Genomic DNA, 23,147 nt, shown 5'->3' with positions numbered 1-23,147 from the left:
AACTCTCCCTCCCATACATTTTATTATACATTTTGCAGATGCAGAGCACTCTACACTATGTCCCGTCCCTATACTTCTCAAAATAATAAGCAATATCTCTACTACGGGCAGTATAGGCCTCAAAAACACTATACAACGCCGCAGAAGGCCCGTATTACTGGCGCGATTAAGTTTAACCACGCGATAGGCTTCCAGGGCCTTAACAATAAAGTCTTTAATTACTATAGCTGCTCGAAGGCCTCTGGCTATCGTATTCTTAGTAGTAAAAGTAGTCAAACGGAAAGACGACTATAAATTCCGGTGGTGGGCGATAAGAACGTGGATCTCGCGATTTTGCAGTCTCACTTTTTCTGTCAATCGCGTGGGCCTTTACACGGCTACACCTCTCATTAACACATACTTATTCCTTGGTCATGCTTGAACATATTGACACTACGAACAAGTACATGTCAGCTCTTTTCTCACGCGACAATTCGTAGACGTAATTCATGCGACCACGTCATGTGCCAACCCTTCATCGAGCATCGCCACTCTCTAATTCGTTTTAAGCTTCTGCCGCCAAAACCAGGTTGCCATTATCAAACATGTCAATGGAATTGCTAACACCCAATAAATCCAAAATTTCCCTGAAACAGACCATCTGGACGGCTCCGTACCATGACTAGGAGTGTAGTTGAAGATGCTCATGCTAAAGATCGCCTACTTTGCATTAGCACTTCGTGGCAAGTACCTAGGGAGGCTGACTGATAGGAACGTCGGCGGCAAGAAAGCCATAGTAACCACTGCGATCGTTCTCATAGCACCATTGTCGATCTTTGCTGCCTCTCCTAGGCTTGTCATCACTTGGCTGTCTCGCTGGGCAATCATGTTGTAAGCCTAACAATGCGTTAGCGGTGCACTCTCCTGGCTAATGCGTCTGCCCTTACAAGAGAACTTTCGTTCCGCAGTCGTTCTTTGTTCGACTGGGATCGGAGCCGAAGATTTCAGAGCATCCGGATCTGAGACTCGATGTGAATCTATGTCCGATAAGAGGCTTCGGGGGGCTCTCCTCTTTGCTCGTTCTTGTTGGAAAGATCTAGGATCTGTTGTTGCATGGCTTCCAGCGTTTCAACAGACACGCTAAGGGTCTCGAAAGAATGAATGGCATGCCTAGCCGCTTCGTGTAGTGATATAAAGTCGTGAAACCCGCGGGTCGGGCGTGAGCGGTCCTGTTTCCGCACGCTCAGGCCGCGGTGGGGTATAGGCCAATTGGTGGAGAGGCACTAAAGGCGTGGGCATCGGTGCTGTTTAGAGCGGCATGGTACGGTAGCGAGATGGGCAGTACGAAATGGCCAAGGATATGGACTTGTGTGCGTTCGAGGTAAGGGAGGCTCTTCTAGGAGCGGAGCACCCCGACACGCTAACTACCGTGAACAACCTGGCGATGGTGCTTGCAGGATCAGGCCGAGGAGATGAACCGGCGAGCGCTAGAAGGGAGAGAGAAGGCGCTGGAGAAGGAGCACCCCGACACGCTGACCAGCATATACTGCCTGGCTTTCCTTTTCCATCAACAGCGTCAGTGTAAAGCTGCTTCGGCCTTGTATGAAAGGGCAGGGAGCGGATACCAGCGAGTGCTTAGATTAGAGCATCCTACTACGATAGCATGCTCCCGGCACTACTCGTCTCCGGTACAGGAGATGCAAGAAGGATAACAAAACTTCTTATACAGTGTTTATAGAATAAGCGGATAGTTAGGATAAAATTTTCTTGTTTCTGTATTCTACTTAATAAGAGTGTAAGTTAGCAACCCATTAGGTATGTACGAACAGCTGTACATCTGAAGTACATAAGGAGTATGTAACTCTGATTTGATGTGTCAGCATATGGCGTGGGCAACAGTGGGATTTCGCCACCCTTGGTAGGGAGGGCGGCCGACCCGCTCCGGCCACACCCTTGTAAGAATCCTACTCATGAATGGCTGTGTCATTCCCTATATGGTGGGCCATACGCACCAAACCGCCAACGCCCGAAATCCGAAAATTTCAGAACATCAAATTCTTAGTCTTGATCTTGCAAAAGCTCTACCTGAAGCTCTATACAAAGCTCTACTTAAAGCTTTATACGGAGCTCTTTTGCTCTTTTAATATACAATATTAATATACTAGGAAGTCTCTGAGAACGCTCGCACGAACGCCTGTACGAACGCCTGTACGAACGCCTGTGCGAACGTCTCTACGAACGTCTCTACGAACGCCTCTACGAACGCCTCTACGAACGCCTCTACGAACGCCTCTACGAACGCCTCTACGAACGCCTCTACGAACGCCTCTACGAACACCTTAATAAACAGACGCCTGCACAAAGCTCTATAAAGGGGGGGTTAAGGGAGGCTCTGCGTACGAAGGCTCTGTATATAGAGGCTCTGCATAACGCTCTGTATTAAAGACTCTGCGTACGAAAAGACTCTGCGTACGAAGGCTTTGCGTATGGAGGCTCTACGTACGGAGGCTCTGCACGACGCTCTGCATGACGCTCTGCACGATGCTCTACATCGAAGACTCTGCATCGAAGACTCTGCATACGAAGGCTCCGCGTATGGAGGCTCTACGTACGGAAGCTCTATATGACGCTCTGCACGATACTCTACATCGAAGACCCCGTATCAAAGACTCTGCGTGCGAGGGCTCTGCGTATGGAGACTCTACCTACGGATCTACATATAAAGACTCTGCATACGGAGGCTCCGCGTACGTAGCTTAGGTTTAAGACAGTTTAGAATAAAGAGGTTATATGCTTATAGTACTATTTCACATGTAGGNTTTATATTATTATCATTAAGTATACACAGTGTAGAATCTATACAAGCATTTATATTTTATATAATACAATACTCTATATCAAATCTAAATGCTTTCATACTATTAATTAGTATAGGTTATTCGTTATATTGTTATGTGTATGAAGACAAAAAAGAGATTGATACTAAAAAATATACTAATAATGAAGAAGTTGTCAATAAATATAGATACCAAGATGAAAATACTTCTCCTATACAGCTTATAAGTCAGTTGAAAGGTTCGTGCAGAGCCTCTATATGCAGAGCCTCCGTATGCCGAGCCTCTGTACGCAGAGTCTCTATACGTAGAGCCTTTGTATGCAGAGCCTCTATACGCAGAGCCTCCATATGCAGAGCCTCCATACGCGGAGCCTCCATACGCAGAGTCTTATACGCAGAGTCTCCAAACGCAGAGCCTCCGTACGCAGAGTCTTCGATGCAGAGCATCATATAGAGCGTTGTATAGAGCCTCCATATGCAGAGCGTTGTGTAGAGTGTCGTATAGAGCCTCCGTACACAGAGCCTCTATATACGGAGCCTTCGTACGCAGAGCCTCCGTACGCAGTCTTTAATATAAAGCGTTGTGCAGAGCGTCGTATAGAACCTCCGTACGTAGGGCTCTATACATAGAGCCTCTATCCCTTCCCACGTTGACGTCCACAGCTTGGCGCCAAGCCTAGGAACACCGTGCCAGTCCTTACCACGGAGGGCTGATTGAGAGCCTCTTATTGGCCAGATTCTTATCGATAGCTGTGTACACAAAACAACGTGGGAAGGGATACGCAGAGCATCCATATATAGAGCCTCTGTACGTGAAGTCCCTAATGCAGAGCCCCGCGCAGAGCCTCGTGTAGAGCACCCATACGCAGAGCCTATGTATATAGAGCCTCCGTATAAAGCTCTGTACGACGCTCTACGTAGGTATAGAGTCAAAAGGCCCCAAATCAAAGCATCAAATCAAGAGGAACTTCAAATCGTGGTTCAAATGGGGCGATATTTTGATGAGGCGAATTTCGACGTTGGCGGTTTGGTGCGTATGGCCCACCATACCCTAACGAGATTCGCCAGACGTCTTCATTATAGATTCCTAGTTTGATAGGGTTGAGAAATCATCGATGCTAACCAACCCAAGTACTCCACAGCTTAGAAACGCGGTACGAACCTCGCAGAACCTCGCAGAACCTCGCAGAACAGCGCAAAGTTAAAACCCGTCTCGATCTTTTCCATCCACGGCTCTCATTCCGCTACAATTCTCTGAAATCTTGCTACTCCCCGAATTCCGCCCTCGTATTTCGGTGTAACTTGGAATTAGTCCGGCTCGGCAGTTTTGGCTTGCTCACCCTGCGCTTTAATCCCTATATAAGAAGTTATATAGACCGCGAGACAGCCAAACCTCTTTACCCGCGCCTAAGTCCCAGTGCAGCGTAAAAAAAGCTCAGCTAGCGCAGCATTCGCTCCAGTCCTGCAAATTTCTGCCACCAGCAATATGCAAGCAACATGCAAGCAATATCTGCAGCTCGCTCAGTAGTTCTTTCAAACTTAAATCATACTGCAGACTCATACTTGTCTAAGCAAGCCTTCTTACATAGCGTGACTTTATCTGTCTGATCTCAACGAGTCATGTAGCATATCCCGTGCAGTTCATTACATCAACATTCTTTTTTCTTCAATCACTCAAATTTCATTTCCCCATCACGTCCCACCACTTCGAAACACACCAGCCACCCAAGGCCGTCCTTCATTATCCTAGGCACTCTAACATGAAAGTTCCCTGGCCTTAGTTTGTTTTATGAAGGCAACGTTCGTATATACATGATGTTCCTTTGCGTTATTCATGCATGAGAGGAGAAAGGGCATGGTCGGGTTGCTGCATGAGGAAGACGCGCGGAAGTTTTCATGTCTATACCAGAGCAACTTCGATACTTGTGGGATCGGACTGTGCTTCAATGATAGAAATTTTCCAAATCAGGCACGAAGTCGAGCCTTTTTTTGGAGGGTAGTGACTGAACAATCTATCATTGATGCGCTCCTCGGTTGAATCTCTATCTAGACTTGAATTTTTTCATGCATTCTATACGAACGGCCTTTGCGCCTTTATATCGCGCTTCTTTTTAACATACATATCGCAGTCAGTTGCTCCATTTTTTTTTTAAAAAAAAATTGCATGCACACAATATTCCAACCAGCACTACCGTCTGTGTGCTACATGTCAATGATTAGAGTTTAATATCAACGTATACACCGTAACCTTTCCATCACTTTCACCTCACCATCTGCACAAAATGGCGATTAAAGTTCGGCGCGCTCATATTGCAGCATTCTTGTGCAGCACCTTTTACTCTCGGAGCCATATGATTAGAATTTTGAATAGGCTTCTAAAGACCTCGCCATTGATAACCTATCAATACTTGGGCCTGGGATATCTACGAGTTCGTCAGATTTAACCGCATGGAATAGTAATAAAAGGGTCGAGGAAGTTTCATGTCTTATCTCAAGATCCCGAAAGGGCTTCGTTTCTGGAAGGCGACGCATTCAAATGGCTTTTCATACAGCCGCTCCCCTTATTCATGACGGACAACCAATAGCCCTAACCTAAGCCTCTAATCATCTACTTGACGTAGCATACCGCTTCCAGAGGATCAGAATACTTCATATTGTCTATGGCCGGTTGAGGTATCACCATTCACTCCTCACATGGTCCAAAAGTGCCACAATAATCATATACTCTAAATGTTTATCGTAGCATAAGCACAATGCAGGACCTGGCGATGAGACAGCTAAGTACCCGTGGAACCAGTCTTACTATCAAACCATATACTAACCTCCAGCACTAAATTCTAACTGCCACTAGAGAAATTTCAGAAGAATGCGACTCCAAAATAAACCTCAAATTCTCCGTACTTCGACCATATTGGTCCAGCCTGCATGCAATAGATAGCTTTATATTCTCTTGCGTGATCGACGCATATTATTATGCAAAAACTCCAATATCAGTTAAAAGGGTCTCGCACACGACCGCAAATCCAACTCTTCCCCCGGTCCCCCCCAGAGTTGGGAATAAGCAAGCCAGCAAGCTGGAAGGCCTATTTTGAGCAAGCAAGCAAGCCAAATAAGGCTCAGCTTACAAGCTAGCTTGCCCGCTTGATAGGTAATATATATATACGATTTGGTAGTTAGTTCGATAATTTTACGTACAAATACCGCTAATAAGCACCGGTTAGTTTTTTTTCCGGGCCGACCGCCCGTGCATCTCCATTACGTGCCTCTTTGTTATCTCATAAATCAGACCCTCGGGGGAGCGTTGGTACGTGCACTACGCGCACGGGCGGGCATACTGCTCCTTATTAACCAACGAAATTCTCCCCCGAGGGTCTGAGAGCTTATGGGCGTCGCTTTGGTGAGAATGCAGCGTTAAAATGCAGCAAAAATCACCTTTTTCACTGCTGTATCTCACTATTTCACAACGTCTAGTTATTATAAAAATACTACGAGGTAAGAGCTCTTTAAGCTTCTCTATCTATTGCATTAAAAAAAACGTTGTAGCTATATTATATAAAATATTAGATATGGGCAGTCGGTCGCATTTATGGTCAGTATTTTGTCGCATTTTGTTACAATTTTGCCTCACTGCCATACCTTACATACTTTCTACATCTAATTATTTCTAAATACTATAAGCTAAAAGCTCTTTATTTTTCTCTATCGCCTCTACGTTACGGCAATATTATAGCTCTATTTTTATAAGAAGTTAGATATAGGTAGTCGGTCGGTTTTAGTTTAAAATCTACAGATCCGTAAAAACATTCAAATTGAACATCTGACTTACGTTCTGCGACGATGTTATCTCGCCCCTAGTATCTCCAGTAGGGTTATAATTTATAAAATATATAGATATAATTACCTAAAGATCTATTGCATCAATAAAATATATAATAGGTCTTGTGGTTAGGACGTCGCTCGTAAAAATACACAAAATTTGATTTTTTAAAACATTCAAATCTCACCAAAGCGGACGCCCATAAGCTCTCAGACGCTCCGTTCAGAATTTTTAAATATAGGGAGCAGATATGAGTGATTTTCTAGTGTGCCCGCCCCGTAACCAAGCACGTGTTGATCTAACTGAGTTCGGTTAAAATTCTGCTACGGAGCGTCTGATTCATGAGATAACCTCTTTGAAGCTTCTCTCTGTGGTTCTTTTCACGTGATTTTCCAATTGTATCCTTGGCACTACAAAATTTGAGAGCCGAGGCCCTTAAGCTTTAGTACGCTCTTAAAGCCTCTTAAAGCCTCCTTCAACACCTTGCCAAGCTTTATAATAACCACCCCTGCGTAACTGCGCGTCATAACTACGGGTCGGGCCGCAGAGGAGAGATTTTGGAGTGGGCCATAGCCTATTGTATACAACCCAAGGCTTCTATACAAAAATCAATCAAGCGGGCAAGCAAGCCAAGCAAGCCGACGATTTTGGCCAAACAAGCCAAGCAAGCAAGCTCAAGGTGTCAAAAATTGCAAGCCAGCAAGCTAAGCCTGCTCAGCTTGGCTCGCTTGCTTATTCCCAACTCTGTCAGTCCCCCCCCAAAAAACCCCCCATATGGATTAGAGTAGCGGAGCTTTATGCTGTGAAGGCTTCGATCATTACTCCCATAAGGATCCAGCGTAGGACGGCTTTACACACCTGCTTCATATGTCTAGAATAAACTAATTAGGATACAATAAAGTTATCAACTTACTAGCTGCTCATTGTTCTACCATATCCAACTTTCGATAAACTGCACACTTTCAATCGGCAAAGCTGAGATGAAGAATTTCGGTTATTAGTGGAAGAGATGTGTTTGTACCTTTGTGAAGCCCTTACTTCGCTGCCTTTTGAGTCAGTCTAAATATCCTTCAATGTGCACACAGCCTGGACTGGCTGCGAAAACCTAGTTAATGACGGTGCGGTAAGGTATCTTACCAAACCAACACGAAGATGATAGATGAGACCCTAAGACTTCGTTCCATCTAAATGGGGTGGCTGCGGAGAAACTGCACATTTTCAGCTAACTCATAGGTTAAGGCATAAGCTAGCATCGATACGCTGGCCCATCTGACACCCTAATAACATATTGAAGGCACCGAGGTAATAAGGGAGCCGTCTAGGATTAGAAGCAATGGACTTTCAGTTACAGTACATTGTGCTTCAGAAGATGGTTTTTGCTCCAATTTCCAGGACTGAAGTTTTCATGTGAGCTACGGTGCTCGAAGATGAGATTTAAAATCATGCGTATCATATGTCTCATTGAAGGGCATAATTTATTTCTTGTGACTTAATCGTGCTCCCACGAACGTCTTCGGATAGCCAAGAAAACAACATAAGCTCCTCGGCATGGTTGGTCGTGAACTGCTTAAACACTTGCCTGAAATATATTCGGAAGGGTGAGGACTGGTCAAATGACTGCCCGCTTGTGTTTTTTGTGAATGGCGGTTGAGGAACTTGAATACTGCTAACATGCATGAAGGAAATGGGCATGATCGACTAAAGATATCTACAAATATATTCCAGGAAAGTGAGATAGAAACGGAAACGCTATTCAATGCAATTTTCGAATCCTGTCAAGCGTTTAGCAAAACAGCCTCCGACGATTCAAATCCAATCGACCCGGACTCCCAGAAAAAAAAAAACGCCAATGCTAATGATAATGATATCTTCCCACAGGACACAACCGCCTCAAATTCCCAAGTAGTACTTCCCTCTCTCGTATACGTAAAAGCTGGTTGCAACCATTGGTACAACCTTCACATAGCCGATCGTCAAGCCGACAAAGAAACCCCGCCAGCCCCGTTCCATCCATATCCGCCGTGTCACTTCCGCCATGCCGAGCCGGTGTCCGTCGCCCACTACTCCGCCCACCTGCATGTGCCGCCGGATAACTTCGAGTGGGTATGAGACCGTTTGCGAGATGAAGCCTGCAAAACCGCCGGTGCTCAACTCGGCCCAGTAGCGCAGCTGCGCAGGCTTGTTCGGATCACGGCTCGTGCCTCGAGTATGTGGTAGGGTGGTACGTGCGGCAATTGAAGGATGTCTCATGAGATCTGAGAGGGTGTCGTGTGCGAGGAAGGATGCGCCGGCATAGGGCAGCATACCCAGCAGTGTGGGTGTGAATCCGCGGAAGAAATTCGCGAGGCCATAGCTGGGAGCAACTTGCCGTAGAGTAGCCGTAGCGGCTGTGACGGGGCCGAGCTGCGAGGGAGGAGGGCGCACAGAGGGTGGATGCTCGTTGTAGATTTTCTGGCAAATGGAACGGAGGGTGGAGCGCGAGTCGTGCCGTGTTTCGAAGGCTAGTCGCACACGGATGACTTCTAGAGGGTATGTGAAGAAGACAGAGACGCAGCCGGCAAGAGAGCCGCTGATGAAGCGCCGCCCCGGTGTTTCTTGGGACTTGTCCTTGATAAAATGAGCTCTTATCTGTTCGTATGCTAAAAATTTGATTCCAGCATAAGGAAATATTCGCAGTAGCGTAGCAGAGTGCCCTTTAAACAATCCTCGTGGTCCGTCTTGTACCCATATGTCTTTCATGGCTATCGGCACCCCAGACCATTTCCCGGTATATTTTGCGAAGTTCGGGTTGGAGGTCTGGAAGAGAATTTTGACCCTGTCAAGAGGTCCAACAAATGTTTTTGCCTATTTTACCATCGTCAGCGATGTCAGAGGTAGTATTGGGAGGGTTGTTACTGACAGCGCAACCGGCAATTCCTCCGGCAAGACCACTCTTGATGATGTATTCTGGACTCCGTTTGTCCACCTTTTGGTGTTTCCGTCCTTTTTTCGGCCCAAGGGCTTCCTCGTCGGTAGGACATATTGGTGGCTCGCGTAAGGAGCGTCGTGAAGGTGCAACTTGTGCGGCTGTCATCGTCTGAGGGTCGGCTGTTGCGGATAAGGTTGAGGCATGACCGCCTAGGATGCTCGAGGGCATCCCACTTTGAATTTCTGCCTCTAGTTCTACAGGCGCATCAGAAGGCTCTATATCAGGATGTGATTGCTTGTGTGCTTGGTGTTGTGGGTGATATCCATGTGTGCGGCAAGAGTGGGCGTTGAAGATGTCGGCAGCTTATGACGTTCGCCCGAGGATGCAACCGCTGAAGGTCGCTAACCGAAGGAAAGCGCGTAACGGTCGAGGTGCGTCCAAAGCTTTGTTTTTTTCTTCTAACGTCCTGCACAACACCACACGTAGATCGGCACGAAGATCATCTGATATCTAGTTGATCTGTTGAACCATAACGCCGTTCAGGGCCTAGGAATATTGTGAAGAGGCCTCTCTGTTCCGAGCAATTGCCATTTCTCGATCGTGTCCGTGTCGATATCGTCGAATATCATGCAACCAATTCTCTATCAGAATGCTGAGTGTAGCGTCACTCTCGTCGATATCCCTACATCTATCGCTGCTGCGCAGGGGGCTTGGTACTGCCGTGCAACTGACATCCTCCTGTCATCTGAACCTCTAGAAGAACCTTTCCCTTCTCATGATCCTAAGACTCCTGCCGCAGCGGCCAAAATTACCAAGAATACTGTTGATGAAGAACTACACTTGATTTACAAAGGCATAATTGAGAAAGCTCTCGCAGAGATTCGTCAGAATGTTCATGGTACATGGTGCTTGACACGGAAGCTAATGCAACAGACATTGTCAAACTCAAAGGAACGTAAGGCAAGCAATGCATCCAACATCGATTCAGAGAATGCGGAAGCCAAGTTGAGTCAAGTATTGGAAAACTTGCAAGAGCGACAAGGAGGTGCTGGAGTGGGTATTAGCTCGCTAGTGCCGTCTTTTTCAGCATCTTCTGAACCGACTAACGGTAACCCGCATTCATGGGTCATGTCATATGTGGCAATGGACTATGAGAATGAAGAGCGGCTGCAAGACGGGGATGCACTGAAAAGGGTCCAGGAGCCGTGGGAACCATCTTTCCACAATGCTAGGGATTACTTATTGGAAGTATCTGTTTTCGAAGCGTCGAGCATGTCAGCGCCTATCACTACACCTGTTGTTTTTAGGATTCCTCCACGATCTTCATTTTTTCTGCACGACTGTGCTCAGCCGGATTCATTCCGTGCGGAATTCCGCAATATCACTCAGGAGCATGACCTTCCGCTCTGGTTCGACTTTATTCTTCTCGATCCTCCATGGCCGAACTCCTCAGCAAGACGGAGGTCTGCTTATGTAACTCAACCAACGGTCAACGAAATTAAGAAAATGATATTACGGATGGATCTTGACACTTATATGAAACGAAATGGACTGGTAGGCATCTGGATTACCAATAAACCTGCGATTCGTTCACTGGTTCTGGGACATGGCGGGCTCTTTGAACGTGTGAATGTTAGCCTTATTGAGGAATGGATCTGGATTAAGACTACAACTAGTGGTGAGCTAGTCTCTTCGTTGGACAGCCTATGGAGAAAGCCTTATGAAGTACTTCTTTTGGGCAGAGCGGCTTCAGATCCATGGATTGTTGCAGGGGCAGCGCCAGATGTCCAGAGGAGAGTGATTGCTGGCGTCCCGGACCTTCACTCCCGGAAACCTTGCTTGAAAGACCTGATTGAACCATTCATGCCCGAGCCAGCCGAATACAGCGCATTAGAGATTTTCTCCCGTTATCTCGTAGCTGGATGGTGCTCTTGGGGCAATGAAGTCCTCAAGTTCAACTGGCAGGGGTATTGGACAACGACGGGCCCGGAAGAATTGACACAACTTAGAGCGGAGACGGGCTTCGATATGGAACAATGAAGAAGAGCCAGAGAGTATTAAGGCACAACCAAACGACAAGGACTTCGGAATGGCTCATTATTCAGATGGAGTCTTAAGTCAACTCACAGCTGACCATGTATACAATCACAGCAGCGATTTTCCTCAAACGTTAACCGTAACTTGGTTTCAGGGGTGCGATGCGTGTATGGAACTAATTTCTAGATATCGTGCCAAATTTTGGGGGCGAGTTTGCATTCAGCAAGAAAAGCGCGTGTGCAAACACGCCTAATGACGGTCTGGAATTTTATTTAATGTGTGGTAGTGCCTAGGTTTAGCGAGGTGTCGTAATACTCTAATTATTTAACCCCACAACAATCTCGGACCATCATTACAAGCCCGGATTTTATGGAGATGTAAGCTCTTGAGGTGACTCAACGTCTACTCTGCTACCTCTGCTTCAAATATAAGGGATTTTATTCGAATACATCTGGAAGGTGTAGATGATGAGAGGTTTGATTCTTCGGATGAGTTTTCGGAAGCCACCGTGTTCAAGGACCTTTCCGATTCCGCCCATTTCCGATAACTTCAATCTTTGTTTTTTTGGTTCTCGGGCTCCAACTATTTTGATGTCGTATATCAGACGTCAGTGGGGGGCAAAGTGTATGAATCTACTAAGCGCTTATATGGGCCTGACGGTAACACTGGGTTATCATGGTAAACCTTCCCAATCGAGCGATAATCGTCACGACGGGATGACACGCTTTATACCTGGTCATGGTAGGGTTACAGACACAAGCATGTAATTTCTGAAAACCTGATAGATGCTGGAACGTGTTCGGTGAGCCCGGTGTACAACACCGAGGGCTCTATCACATGCTTACGATCACCAATACCCATTCTTCACATGGCGAAGCACCGTTTTCGGAAATAAGGGAATCATCAGAATTTCACAAGCAAATAGCTTACCTCATCTTGTAAGGTCAGACAATTAAAATTCAGATTGCGACACAGTTTCCGATGGCTGTGTAGCGGTGCGTTGGGCTGACAACACATCAGAGCACTCGCAAAAGGCAACTAAGGCGATAGTTCGAGCGTCTGGATCGAGCGACGACCCCAACGCATAGCGAGGACGGTTGCTTTAGTCATGTTGTGTTTTGTTTCAAAAGCACGATCTAAATGGAGATCGGGCTTCCCAAATAGAGGCAGATGACCCCAACTCCGATCTAGGATTCCGGGCTTTAAAACGACGTGGAATCACTTCAGCCTGCCTGAGATAAGATGGGGCTTGGAGTGTGGTGGAATTATGAACACTCCGCAGCGCGGCCGCAGACCGGCTAAGTTTTTCTTGTGCGGGGTGCTACAGTCGAAGCCGATTGCGGAGGCTGATAGTAGCGGTGGGTGAGAGCATTTCCAAATACCGCTTTGCCCAAGCAACTGCGAAAACTGGAATTACCTTTTTTAATTTGCGCGAGGCAGGGTTGATGCCGCACTGTGCTTCTTGGGTTGGTTTCTCGCAAAGGCCCTTTGCAGGGTGGAGTTTGCTTCTCCCACCCTACCAAATGACGAAAAAAAAGAGTTATTGCTAATTTCTATAACCTCGCTGTGTGTGTGGAAGGCTAGAGGATATCCCGGAAGCCAGTAGGAACAAGTCCCTGAAAGAGCCTGTTAAGGGACTGGCCGTGCGCAAAAAACTAATGTACCCCAGGTTTTCCCGAGCCTTTAAAAAAAGACCCTCGGATTTTCTCTCCCGTCTCGCTATTTTGCACTCCGAGGGAGGTGTGGTTGGCAGTGCATGGCTTTTGCAGGCGGCAAATTAAATCTGGCATTTCTTTTCACAGGCGGGCTTTGCGGGAGGAGAAGCCGTCAGCCGACACCTTTTTGACAGCTCCCCCATCTAACCTTGGCCCAGGTGTCCAGCTTGGGGAACTGACAGAATGCGCGGGATGAATTGAAGCCTGTGACCGTAGATACCCGAGGGCACGATCTGCCCCCTCCGCTCCCCATCCACCGAGGGAGGCAGAAGCTTTTCACGAAAATGCGGAGGTGGGCAGCAGGGCATCTGATCTTTCTCCTCCGCGGGGGGGAGGGCTGAGCGTGGGATTCGGTCAGCGTGGGAGGAGCGTGTTTCACCCGTGGGCGCTGCGGAGGAGTCGCGGGATGTGTATGGTGCTTTTTCAGCGATCACCCAGCGCAGGCAGAAGGGGGCGCCCATCACGCTCGTGGACCAGAGTTGCAAATGGTACTCTGATACGTGCAGAGCTGTGCTGGCTGAAAGTGCGACGGAGCGGTCGGGCGACGAGTCATTTCTTGGAGAGGTTGCGACAAAGAAGGACTCCGGGCTCCGGGACTCTTTCGGGGCTGACCGGGCGCTCTGCGGCGTCGCGGATGGCAATCTCGGCGATTTGGGTGGATGCAGCACGAAAGAGCGGTGTTCGTTTTGCCCAATCCATGAGTCCGAAAGCCTCACGGCGGTGAGTCACCGCAAGTTATATTGTCTAGGGAGAAGCAAATCAGGCGTCTTTGTTCGTTCTGTGTTTTATGCAACTGAGCGTGGCGTAGCCAGCAAATCTTGCTACCTGTCATCCTTCGTGTCGTGGATGCTATAACTTTGCTGGCTCTCCCACGCGGGACTCCAGACCATATGATAATTATTTGAGACATCTCATCAGTCGAAGCCTTCTCCTGACCCCATACCTCCTGATCTCCTTCCAAGCAGGATAAAAGGACGACGCGCTCCGGATTTGCAAATATTTACCTCGTTGCATATTATACAGTACCTGCGTGCAACTGTCGTCATACAAACCCTTCCAAGTTTCCTGCCAGACGCGACTTTCGCGGTCAACGCGTATCCAGTTTTCCCAAATACAAAATGCATTTCGAGACATCACCGCAATCATCGCCCTCTTCCAAACCAATCTCCATCCGCAGTATGGCATCGCCGTCAGAGTCACTATTCGGCAGCTACGCCCGAGATATCACATCATCAAGTCGGGGTTCAACGTGCGCATATCCCAGCTGGCCATCAGGCAACTCACTCAGCGCATTCCGAACCAGCGCACCGAGCGCATTCATCAGTGACCTGGACTTATTTCCGGACGACATCCTCGATGATGAATCCGGCCTCAACGCTGCACCACTGCTCCACGAAGCGCCTGCACCGCCACGTCAGGCGCCTTTGGCCCAAGCCTTCCCACTGTTGCCTCTTTACGCCTCAGAAAAGCCAAAGAAGAGGAGGCGCAGCAGCGGTCGCAAACAGAGGCGCCCATCAAAACCAATGACTCCCATTTCCGAGTCTCTCGAGGCGCCCGAGTGAAGTTTGAGGTGGAAATGAGGTGTTGGATTTTCGATATTTAAAGGTATGTTGATCACATTTGCAATGTGACAATCGCGTGCTAACATGCTTCCTTCCAGTCAAAATCAGACTTCAAAACAAGGCATGTCTCAAGCAGTTGTGGCCACCTAATCCGTATTCGCCGTCAATGGCTGAGGGCTTCAAGCTAAATTTGAACTTGCCGAAAACTGAAACCTCATCGAGGTCCTCCAGTGGATTCCCAAGAGACTCAAACGGCTTACCTAAAGCAGCCCGAAGTACCGCCGAGGGCCTCGAAGCAACGGTGCGTGGCGACGAATATTCGAATCGCACCTTGCACCGAGAGTCGAAGGAAGAGATCCATGCATTCGATAACGAACCTTCTGGGTTGATGGCGGACGACCACGATTTATTATCGTGTTCGTCACAAAGCCTCCAATGCCAACTCATCCCGTTACCGTATTCGTCGTCGCCACGGCGAGAAGTTGGTATAGTTATCTTCGCTTGGTCCTCCCTGCAAGCCACCGTCACTGATCACTGCATACGCGAGGTCGTGATGCGGCTTGCGGCTCGTCACATGGGACAAGCAATGGAACTTGTCCCATTAGTGGCGGGAAACGGGCTGGGGATTTGCGCGGTGGATGGGGGTCGGTCCGGTGTCATGAATCGGTGGAGAGGAGAACGGGCATTGGTTTTGTGATTTGCAAGCCTGCAGCACTGGCTAGTTCGGCGGTCGAGCCGTGTCTTTGTAAGGCGAGACTTCCAGAAGAGTACATAGATAGAAATCTGCAATCCATTTTCACATAATCACAAACTGATACGAACGGGGTGGCCGTGGGGGAGGGGCTGCATGACTAAAATGGGGCAAGTGTAGGCGCTTAATATGTCAACTAGCGACCAAGAGCACACAACATCGACATCTTCGTGGTGCAGCAAAACAAAATGTGTGATACTCCTGTGATTGATATATTGCCTCGCGCTGCCTCTGGCTGGGACGATAAGAATGACGCCTCAGTCGATATTTTTCATGCACTTCGCTCTTCAGTATGTTTTATAGCAGCGGTAGGCTGATTAAGGACCCTGCGGGGCCTTGACCGCTGTAAGTCACACGGGAGGCGCACGGCATCCTTGAGGCCCAGCGAAATCATATGCTGCGCTTGAGAAACGAGGCGGGACCTGTCTATTCCAAACACGACTTCCTCGGATGGTGGTCGATTGGAAAATGCTATCGGTGACGGCAGCAGCGTCCTTGTGGCGCTGGATAGAGCTGCGAGCTGAAAGTGTGAGGCGCGGTTGGAGCCGTGAAAGAAGGCGCTCTGGGCTGTATGGCTTTCTGGCTTGTCCACAGGCTTATCCACGTCATGCGGCGACGTTTTCGGCGCTATGGCACGATGCTTCGGCTTGCGGGCTCGGGCGGGTCCAAACGAAGAGCAGAGGCATGGGCAGAGAGGTGAGGGGAGCCATAGGGAAGCAGAGGGAACCATCTGTCGCATCGGCAGCCCTGGTCAGGCACGATCTCTGTGTGACAGTCCCGAAGAATGCAAAATCCTACCTCCGTGCAATGTACACGCCACCAACATGCGACGGTTTGGGCGGGTCGCTCGTGGGAGTTGATGACAGCATAGCAGGCGCGCGCTGGTCGGGCTTTGAGGACAAAAATATCCTTTGAAAGCCTCACTGGCGCTGGCGTCGAGGGCAGGCTGATATATGCTTGCGGGCGCTGCAAGCGACTCCTCGACAGTACAGATGACGGTCAATGGCTCAGCATGGCGCTGATGGTGTGCAGACCCCCGGTCGATCGACTAGGGTCTCGGTCCGTCCCAGGCGTCCTGTGCGCCATCATTGGGCAAGCGGTCAGGCGCGGGGTGTGATGGGGATGCAGCCGCTTCACATCTCGAGCCAGTCAGAGCCGGAAGACGGGCGCGTATCCTTACTCGTTCCTGCGGGCCATGCCCCAACTATCCCCCATCGTGCTCTGCCCATCACAACCTGCAGGCACCGCGCGAAACCCAACCCATGGCACGTCGTGTTACCCTCCAAAGGGCCTGCTTGGCGGCCAGCAGTGGAGAGTATGGCTCGAGTACCGATTGCCCATGACGCCCTGGGATGCTTGGCCGCGAGTCCAGCATATCAGTCATTCGTCCAACCCCAGCCGTTGGACGGCCTACCTTAATGCTGAGTCCCCGGTAAACTGGTCCTTTGCTGCCCTTACTCCACTGGTCTCTGGCCATTGAAGGCCGGAGTCTATTCTGAGCAATATCAATCCACGTCCTGCACTGTGGCCGCCTTTAAGCGCCGCTTCGTGATTCGATTGCTCTCACGTCTTCTCCTGCGTGCTTTCTTCTGCTTTTTCCTGCACTTATTCTTGTCTCTCCAGCTGCACGTTTACCTCCGTCGTACCTGCTCTCACACATCTCCCAGAGCGGGCGCATGCATCTGTGTCCCTACACGGCAGACACCCCTAGTCAGGCAGCGTGGGGCTAAGGTATACCGCCTTCCAGACGCCCTGGAGCTTTGGTTCCCTCTTGCTACTGCACTGCTCTTAGCGCGCACGTTGGGGTAGGTCAATTCTCCGGATATACATAGCTTTTCGAGTCTCCATCCGTTTCTATTCCTGGCTCTCTCCGAGTCTTGACAGAACCCAGCTTCATGACTTCGTCCCCTCTTGCACCGCCCGACTAACTGAGGCCCATCTCAACAGAGCAGCGCGCCATGTCGGCCGGACAGTTATCAAGACAACGATCGTCGTCGCGAAGCTCGAAACGATCGGATGCGAGGCTAAAACCTCCAACACCCAGCATCACGCCCAAGAACGACGATTTCGGCTTCGAACCATGCGCTGCGACCGCCTCGTTCTTTCTCTATGCGCAGAGAAATGTCATCCTCTGCCTTCATCATGATACCCTGGCGATTGAGCGCCGGTTTACCCGGCATCGGGAGGATGTTTCGTGGATATCGGTGGACAACGTCAGCGAAAGAGGAGCGGGAAGATTAGTGGTGAGCTATGACGCTGGCAGTACCGCTATCGTCTGGGATCTCTTTACCGGAGACGAAGTGGCCCGTTTCGCTTCGTATGAGCAAATTCGTATCGCTACATGGATGAAGAATGGCAATGTTGCATTTGGTGAGTGAAAACATTTTAGCTACTTCAGCGAGACACAAAATTGACATAAGGCATCAGGTAACGCGCAAGGAAATGTGATTCTGTTTGAGCCGTCAACTTCCGAGCACATCTCAGCGCGAACGATCTTTGATCCTATAACAGCATTAGCACCCGCGGCAGACTGCAGAACATTCGCAATTGGGTAATTTAATAGTTCGTCTTTATTGCCATATGTTTTATTTACTGATTTCAATAGCTACTTGAATGGATCGATTCTTATCGCGACTCTTCAGCCGTCGTTCACGATTCTGCATACGCTCACAACACCAAGAGCACCATCTCCTATCGCAGGATTGGCATGGCATGGATCATCATCGAAGCAGAAGTCCGAAATGTTGGCAGTTCAAACCTCTGACGGGGATCTGAGAGTATGGAGCGTTCCAAAGGCGCCTCATGGAGGAGACTCACCATGTGTGATACGAATTTTGAATAAATCGGAGAATAGAGAGCCTGGTCCTTGCTGGTTTGGATGGTCGAAAAATGGACGGATCGTCCAGTACTCTGAGGGGTAAGTGCCGCATATCCTGTAACTCCAACTTCCCTGCATCCCGCTCCTCGTCTGATTTCGCGGGCGCTAAATCACCAACCCTGCTGACCGCCACCAACACCAATAGGCAAACGTGTGCATGGGATGTGCGCACAAAGAGGGTAGCGTACGATGGCGTCCAAACCATTGACGGCGTTGTCGCTATTGCGAATTATGGACCAACCGCAACCATGTTCACCTTGGGACGCAACTATACTGTTCAGCAGTATGATCTGAATCCGAATGGCATGCAAGGCTTGGTGGCGAACGTTACGCATCCGCCAGCGAATACTCCCCCATCGCCCCCAAATTCTATAGAAGAGAAGAAGATGATCACGGAAACGCCGGTGACTGCTCATCCTGCCTCTAGTAAGCTCCCGTTATTACCAGTGTACCTTGAGTCCGAAACCAGTGAAGGAGAAGGCGTTGTCATGTCTCCACTGCAGAAAATAGCTCAGGAGATGGATCAACTAGAAGAAGAGAGGCGTGACCGAGTCGGCCCGCTCAGCCCTGTGTCAAGTAGAGGTTCACAGAGCTCGAAGTCTTCGGGTGGATCTCGCGGTGCCCCGCGATATCGATACGATAAGCCACTCTCTTCGAAGTCTTCGAAAGTTTCAGACAGATCAGCAGGTAATTCGACAGTATTCTCTTCTGGCTCTACTCATACTGCTACATCGCGAGAGAGCGTTTCGATAAGGTCAATGTCTTCCGCAACCTCATCAAGATACGCAACCTCAAGCCTGCGAAGGGAGGTAGTGCTTAGTCCGGAAGGAAAGACACCGAAGGAACTGGATCTTTTCCCTTTCATCAAGGCCAGGATTACCGAGGTACCATTCAAAACGCCACAATACGGCCCGCAAAGAACGCCTGATGACCTCCGACAACAAATGTTGGCTGTTGTGTTCGGATGGGATAATGATATTGACTCTCTGGTTCGCGACGAGCGTGAGTGCTTCCTTCTCAATATGCTTCAATGACTAATGATTTAGTTGCACGACATACCCCGGGATCAGCTGCTTCTGTTTTGTTGTCGAAGTGGCTTGGAGAGCTCGGTGCCGACTTTATGATGTCCATGGTAGGGTCAGAATCCATGACCTCGTCCGACTGGATGTTGTTGGCTTTAAGCTCCATGGGACATGACTCGCAGAAGAAGGTTGGGGAAGCCTTCGTCCAAAGGCTATTGGAGAAAGGTGACGTTCATCCTGCCGTTGCAATCCTACTCGGTCTTGGGGAGCAGAACGACGCCATCGAAGTATACGTCTCTCGCAAATACTTCATGGAGGCTATACTTCTCACTTGTCTTCTCTACCCCACCGATTGGCAGAGGCAGTCATATCTAGTGCGAAAATGGGGCGAGGTCGCTGTCTCTCACGGAAAGCCAGAGCTTGCTGTGAGATGCTTCTCTTGCACTAGCCTCGAGTCGTCTGAACCGTGGTTCTCTCCACGTGCACAGGACGCTGTCTATACCGCACAAAAGCAGCAGCTTCTTGGGTCGCAGCTTAGCCCGCCTTTGTCGCCGCCAACAAGTATGGGGCCGAATCGAATAACAGCAAAGCTGTCAGCGCTTAAACTGGTGACCAACTTTGGAGACAAAGCTGCCCCGCAGATGGTATCGACTACGGACGAGCAAACTCCGATAGGCATTGGCGTCACGCCTATTGCTGAGTCTGCCCTGTCCCCGTCCGTTGGCACAAACCAATGGCTCAGACCAAACCACAGAGCACTGAGAGAACCTTCATCTGCGAGAACAGCTACTCCAGGGGCCTACAGGAGGAAGCGTCTTCCCTCGAAATCTGACACTGACAGAGTTCCTTCTTCAAGCCTTGCGTCTCTTATTGTGCCTGAGCGGGCCCCTCGAACGGACAGCGCTATCCCGCAAACTGCTGTGGATACGACTGGTAGAGAAAATGAAACCATCCCGTTCTCTCATCGCCGTGCCTCTTCGTCAAGCGCTCCGAAAGAGTTTCTCTTGAGTGCCGCAACTTATAAACCAAGCGAGCCGAGCAAGAAAGACACCTTACCTTCTCCTGGTCCCGGCCTATTTGCTACTCTAAAGCAAGAGGGACGTTCTCGGAATGGTTCGCGCGATAGAAAACCGGATGGGCTCTTTCTCGAGACAAAGGACACTATCGTCATTGAAGGGCCTACCTCCTCCCTGATCGGTTCAGCTTTAGACATAAGTGGTGTTGGCGTCTTGAGTCCACCCCTGACAGGAGCCAGTGTTAAGAGCGCAAAGGCCCGGAGTATTGATCAGTATATTAGCAGTCTAGAAGAGGCGAATTACTATTCACGTATACGCTCTGATAGTCGCACTGATAGCCGTGCTGAGAGTCGTCATGNGTCCCGCACAGTTACTCCACGCCCTTCAGAACAACGGCCTGAAAGCCGCAACGCAAGGGCTCGGAGCCGGCCTCGCGACATATCGGAAACTCGGGGTCGGTCAGGTGTTCGATATATTCGGCCTGCCAAAAGATCACCGTCCTCTCCTGTTCCGATGTCTCCGGAAGATGCAGGAATTTACCCTCGGGGCAAGAAAGAAGCTAGTACCAACACGGATAATACCTTTGATGATGAAAGCTACTATAGAATTACTTCTCCTGTCGGGTCTATGGGCAGCAGAACGCGAAGCCGTACGAGAAATGCCGGGACGAAAGCTAGATCTTCATCGAAAGTATCGCGGCGCGTCGACTCGCCTGAAGGGCGCGCTAAACCGGGAAGTAGAACTGTTAGTAGAAATACTAGTCGTCACGCAGCAGAGGATCGTGGTCGGAGCAACACCCGGGAAGGAGGCTCTACATTACGTTCCCCATCCTCTCCACTTCCTATGTCCTCACAAGCTCAACTCTACAAGGACTATGATGATGAAAATCTAGATCCCGAACCTTTGAGGCCTCGTCAGCGGAGTACTAGTCGACGTCCTGGTGAGCGAGGATCAAGCGCTCGTCGTGAGGCCTCCCCCGATCGCCGCCTTCCTCGAGATCGATCAATTAGCCGCAAAGCTACACCTGCTTTGAGAGAGTCGAGTCGTTCTCGCCGTGATTTGCGAGAGCTGTCGCCAGAGAGAATCGAAAGACCTTCAAGCCGTGGCTCAAACAATTCTGCTCGCTCCGGTCAGCTCAGCAAGAAGGAGCCGAGTCTACGTAACATATCGCGGAAGGAGTTGGCAGCCAGGGAGTTGGAAGAGAGGCGCTTATCGCTGGCTCGACGACCATCTGCCCCTATCATTCCTCATCCAGGTGAATTGGCTTTCCGTCCTGTGCTCTCTGATCGTTCCCAAACGGACTTGGGAGATAATCCTTCATCACACGTCCCCATGTCTGTGCATGGCGGTAGCATTGTTCGAAGCCAAACTGCAGACCCAGACGTTCCAAGACGACACTCTCCACAAGGAGTCAACGCTACCTCCTCAAACTCTGTGCAAATCGGTCTTCCAGCAACCCCAAGGGCGATGCGTCATCCAAAATATATGAGCGCCGACCCGAATGAGCGTGAAGGGATACCCGCTGTGCCCTCCATCCCAGACAATTTGGCGCAATTGGGTAACCCCGTGGAACAAGAAGTCACACAGGATGATCTTGGTCCTTTACTGCCTGCCACTGTTTTTGGCCAGAAATTTTCATCACCACCTCGTGCGGCATCCGCGCCTCCAGACCAATTCCTGACGCAACAAAGGTATACACAAACGACTTCAAGCTCCACACAAGCAGCAATCGCTGCCCCAAGACGCAGCTCGTTAACTAACCGTGGCCACAACCGTCTGAACACTTCACCGGATGTCAGTTGGAAACGTGTGAGCCCACCACCCATCACAGCCAGCATTGACGAGACCTTGCATGAGAACCAGGTCGTTATTATTGAACAGGACCCCAGTGCTCCTCCTATCCTTGCAGAGCTGCAGCATCTCGCCGGTCCACCACCACCTCCCCCGCCTCCGGTCGTGTCCGGCTATAGTTCAAAGAGTAGTCTTGGGGTCATCAATATTGCAATAGATGAGAATTCAGGGAATCGTAACCAGCAGACCCCTGTTGAAGCTGCTTCCCCTAATACATCTGGATCTCCAACCCTACATCGACGCGGACGGGGAAGCGTAAGCGAGAACCTCGGACAAAGATTTCGACAAGTAACAGACCGGATGCGCAGCACCAGCCGTTCACGTAATAAGTCACCACCTGCTGAGTATCACAATCCTTCGCCGTACGAGAGCATTCCTCCCCTCATACCATTCCCACGTCGGGATGCCAAGTCTCCATCTCAAGAATTAGGTGCCCAATTCGGCGCCATCCCCGTTCCTCCACCTGCCCCATCCACATCCGGATCAAGTGGACAACTGATGGAACAAGTCATCCCGCCGGACGATGCAAAAAACACGCAGTCATCGTTCGCAGGGTATAGGAATCCAAAGGAGATTAGAGCCAACATGCCGCCGGATCAATTGCAGCAAGGCGTTAGTTACACTGTCGAGACCGGAATGATCTGATTCAAATAGATTACGATCCGCGAAGGTTTCAATTCGGATACGGGTGCCTGCATGTTTCTAATTTCTCGTCGAGTGAGTGGCTGCGCGGGGCTGTTTCGAGGCGCTCGCGGGCCGGATCAGTGTCTCGGAA

General features: G+C 49.6%; 9 protein-coding genes across 9 annotated transcripts; 5 read left to right on the top strand and 4 right to left on the bottom strand.

Moving 5' to 3' along the window:
* Positions 1 to 432: 432 nt before the first annotated feature.
* K441DRAFT_671069 (uncharacterized protein) lies at positions 433 to 860 on the bottom strand. Its single transcript, XM_067650371.1, has 2 exons — positions 745 to 860; positions 433 to 699 (listed from the first exon to the last, which is right to left on the bottom strand). Exons 1-2 carry the CDS (start codon positions 838 to 840, stop codon positions 535 to 537), a joined length of 261 nt encoding a protein of 86 aa, XP_067496746.1. The 5' UTR covers positions 841 to 860; the 3' UTR covers positions 433 to 534.
* A 1,989-nt stretch (positions 861 to 2,849) lies between these two features.
* Positions 2,850 to 3,056, top strand: K441DRAFT_510487 (uncharacterized protein; the record flags this gene model as incomplete). The annotated part of the gene is made up of 1 exon (XM_067642093.1): positions 2,850 to 3,056. A coding segment is annotated over one exon (207 nt), but the record flags the coding sequence as incomplete, so codon positions are not given.
* A 5,002-nt stretch (positions 3,057 to 8,058) lies between these two features.
* K441DRAFT_360084 (uncharacterized protein) lies at positions 8,059 to 8,423 on the bottom strand. The gene has a single exon (XM_067641376.1). It carries the CDS (start codon positions 8,322 to 8,324, stop codon positions 8,091 to 8,093), a length of 234 nt encoding a protein of 77 aa, XP_067496744.1. The 5' UTR covers positions 8,325 to 8,423; the 3' UTR covers positions 8,059 to 8,090.
* On the bottom strand, positions 8,224 to 9,894 carry K441DRAFT_701399 (mitochondrial carrier). The gene is made up of 2 exons (XM_067653333.1): positions 9,532 to 9,894; positions 8,224 to 9,476 (listed from the first exon to the last, which is right to left on the bottom strand). The coding sequence occupies exons 1-2, from the start codon at positions 9,766 to 9,768 to the stop codon at positions 8,523 to 8,525; spliced, it is 1,191 nt and encodes a 396-aa protein (XP_067496743.1). The 5' UTR covers positions 9,769 to 9,894; the 3' UTR covers positions 8,224 to 8,522.
* A 109-nt stretch (positions 9,895 to 10,003) lies between these two features.
* Positions 10,004 to 11,940, top strand: K441DRAFT_671063 (MT-A70-domain-containing protein). Its single transcript, XM_067650370.1, has one exon. It carries the CDS (start codon positions 10,168 to 10,170, stop codon positions 11,578 to 11,580), a length of 1,413 nt encoding a protein of 470 aa, XP_067496742.1. The 5' UTR covers positions 10,004 to 10,167; the 3' UTR covers positions 11,581 to 11,940.
* A 2,470-nt stretch (positions 11,941 to 14,410) lies between these two features.
* On the top strand, positions 14,411 to 14,854 carry K441DRAFT_682763 (uncharacterized protein; the record flags this gene model as incomplete). The annotated part of the gene is made up of 1 exon (XM_067651619.1): positions 14,411 to 14,854. The coding sequence occupies one exon, from the start codon at positions 14,411 to 14,413 to the stop codon at positions 14,852 to 14,854; it is 444 nt and encodes a 147-aa protein (XP_067496741.1).
* Positions 14,855 to 14,951: 97 nt separating this feature from the next.
* On the top strand, positions 14,952 to 15,780 carry K441DRAFT_671060 (uncharacterized protein). Its single transcript, XM_067650369.1, has one exon. It carries the CDS (start codon positions 15,021 to 15,023, stop codon positions 15,549 to 15,551), a length of 531 nt encoding a protein of 176 aa, XP_067496740.1. The 5' UTR covers positions 14,952 to 15,020; the 3' UTR covers positions 15,552 to 15,780.
* Positions 15,462 to 16,460, bottom strand: K441DRAFT_360063 (uncharacterized protein). The gene has a single exon (XM_067641375.1). It carries the CDS (start codon positions 16,342 to 16,344, stop codon positions 15,877 to 15,879), a length of 468 nt encoding a protein of 155 aa, XP_067496739.1. The 5' UTR covers positions 16,345 to 16,460; the 3' UTR covers positions 15,462 to 15,876.
* Positions 16,461 to 17,563: 1,103 nt separating this feature from the next.
* Positions 17,564 to 23,017, top strand: K441DRAFT_682761 (uncharacterized protein; the record flags this gene model as incomplete). Its single annotated transcript, XM_067651618.1, has 5 exons — positions 17,564 to 17,975; positions 18,033 to 18,156; positions 18,211 to 18,522; positions 18,629 to 19,485; positions 19,530 to 23,017. 5 exons carry the CDS (start codon positions 17,564 to 17,566, stop codon positions 23,015 to 23,017), a joined length of 5,193 nt encoding a protein of 1,730 aa, XP_067496738.1.
* Between the last annotated feature and the right edge of the window lie 130 nt (positions 23,018 to 23,147).

The sequence above is a fragment of the Cenococcum geophilum genome (assembly GCF_001692895.1).
Source record: "Cenococcum geophilum 1.58 unplaced genomic scaffold K441scaffold_89, whole genome shotgun sequence".
In the NCBI taxonomy this organism is placed as follows: Eukaryota; Fungi; Ascomycota; class Dothideomycetes; order Gloniales; family Gloniaceae; genus Cenococcum; species Cenococcum geophilum.
The sequence above is the reverse complement of the archived record's forward strand: the minus strand, read 5'-3'. Positions and strand labels throughout refer to the sequence as shown.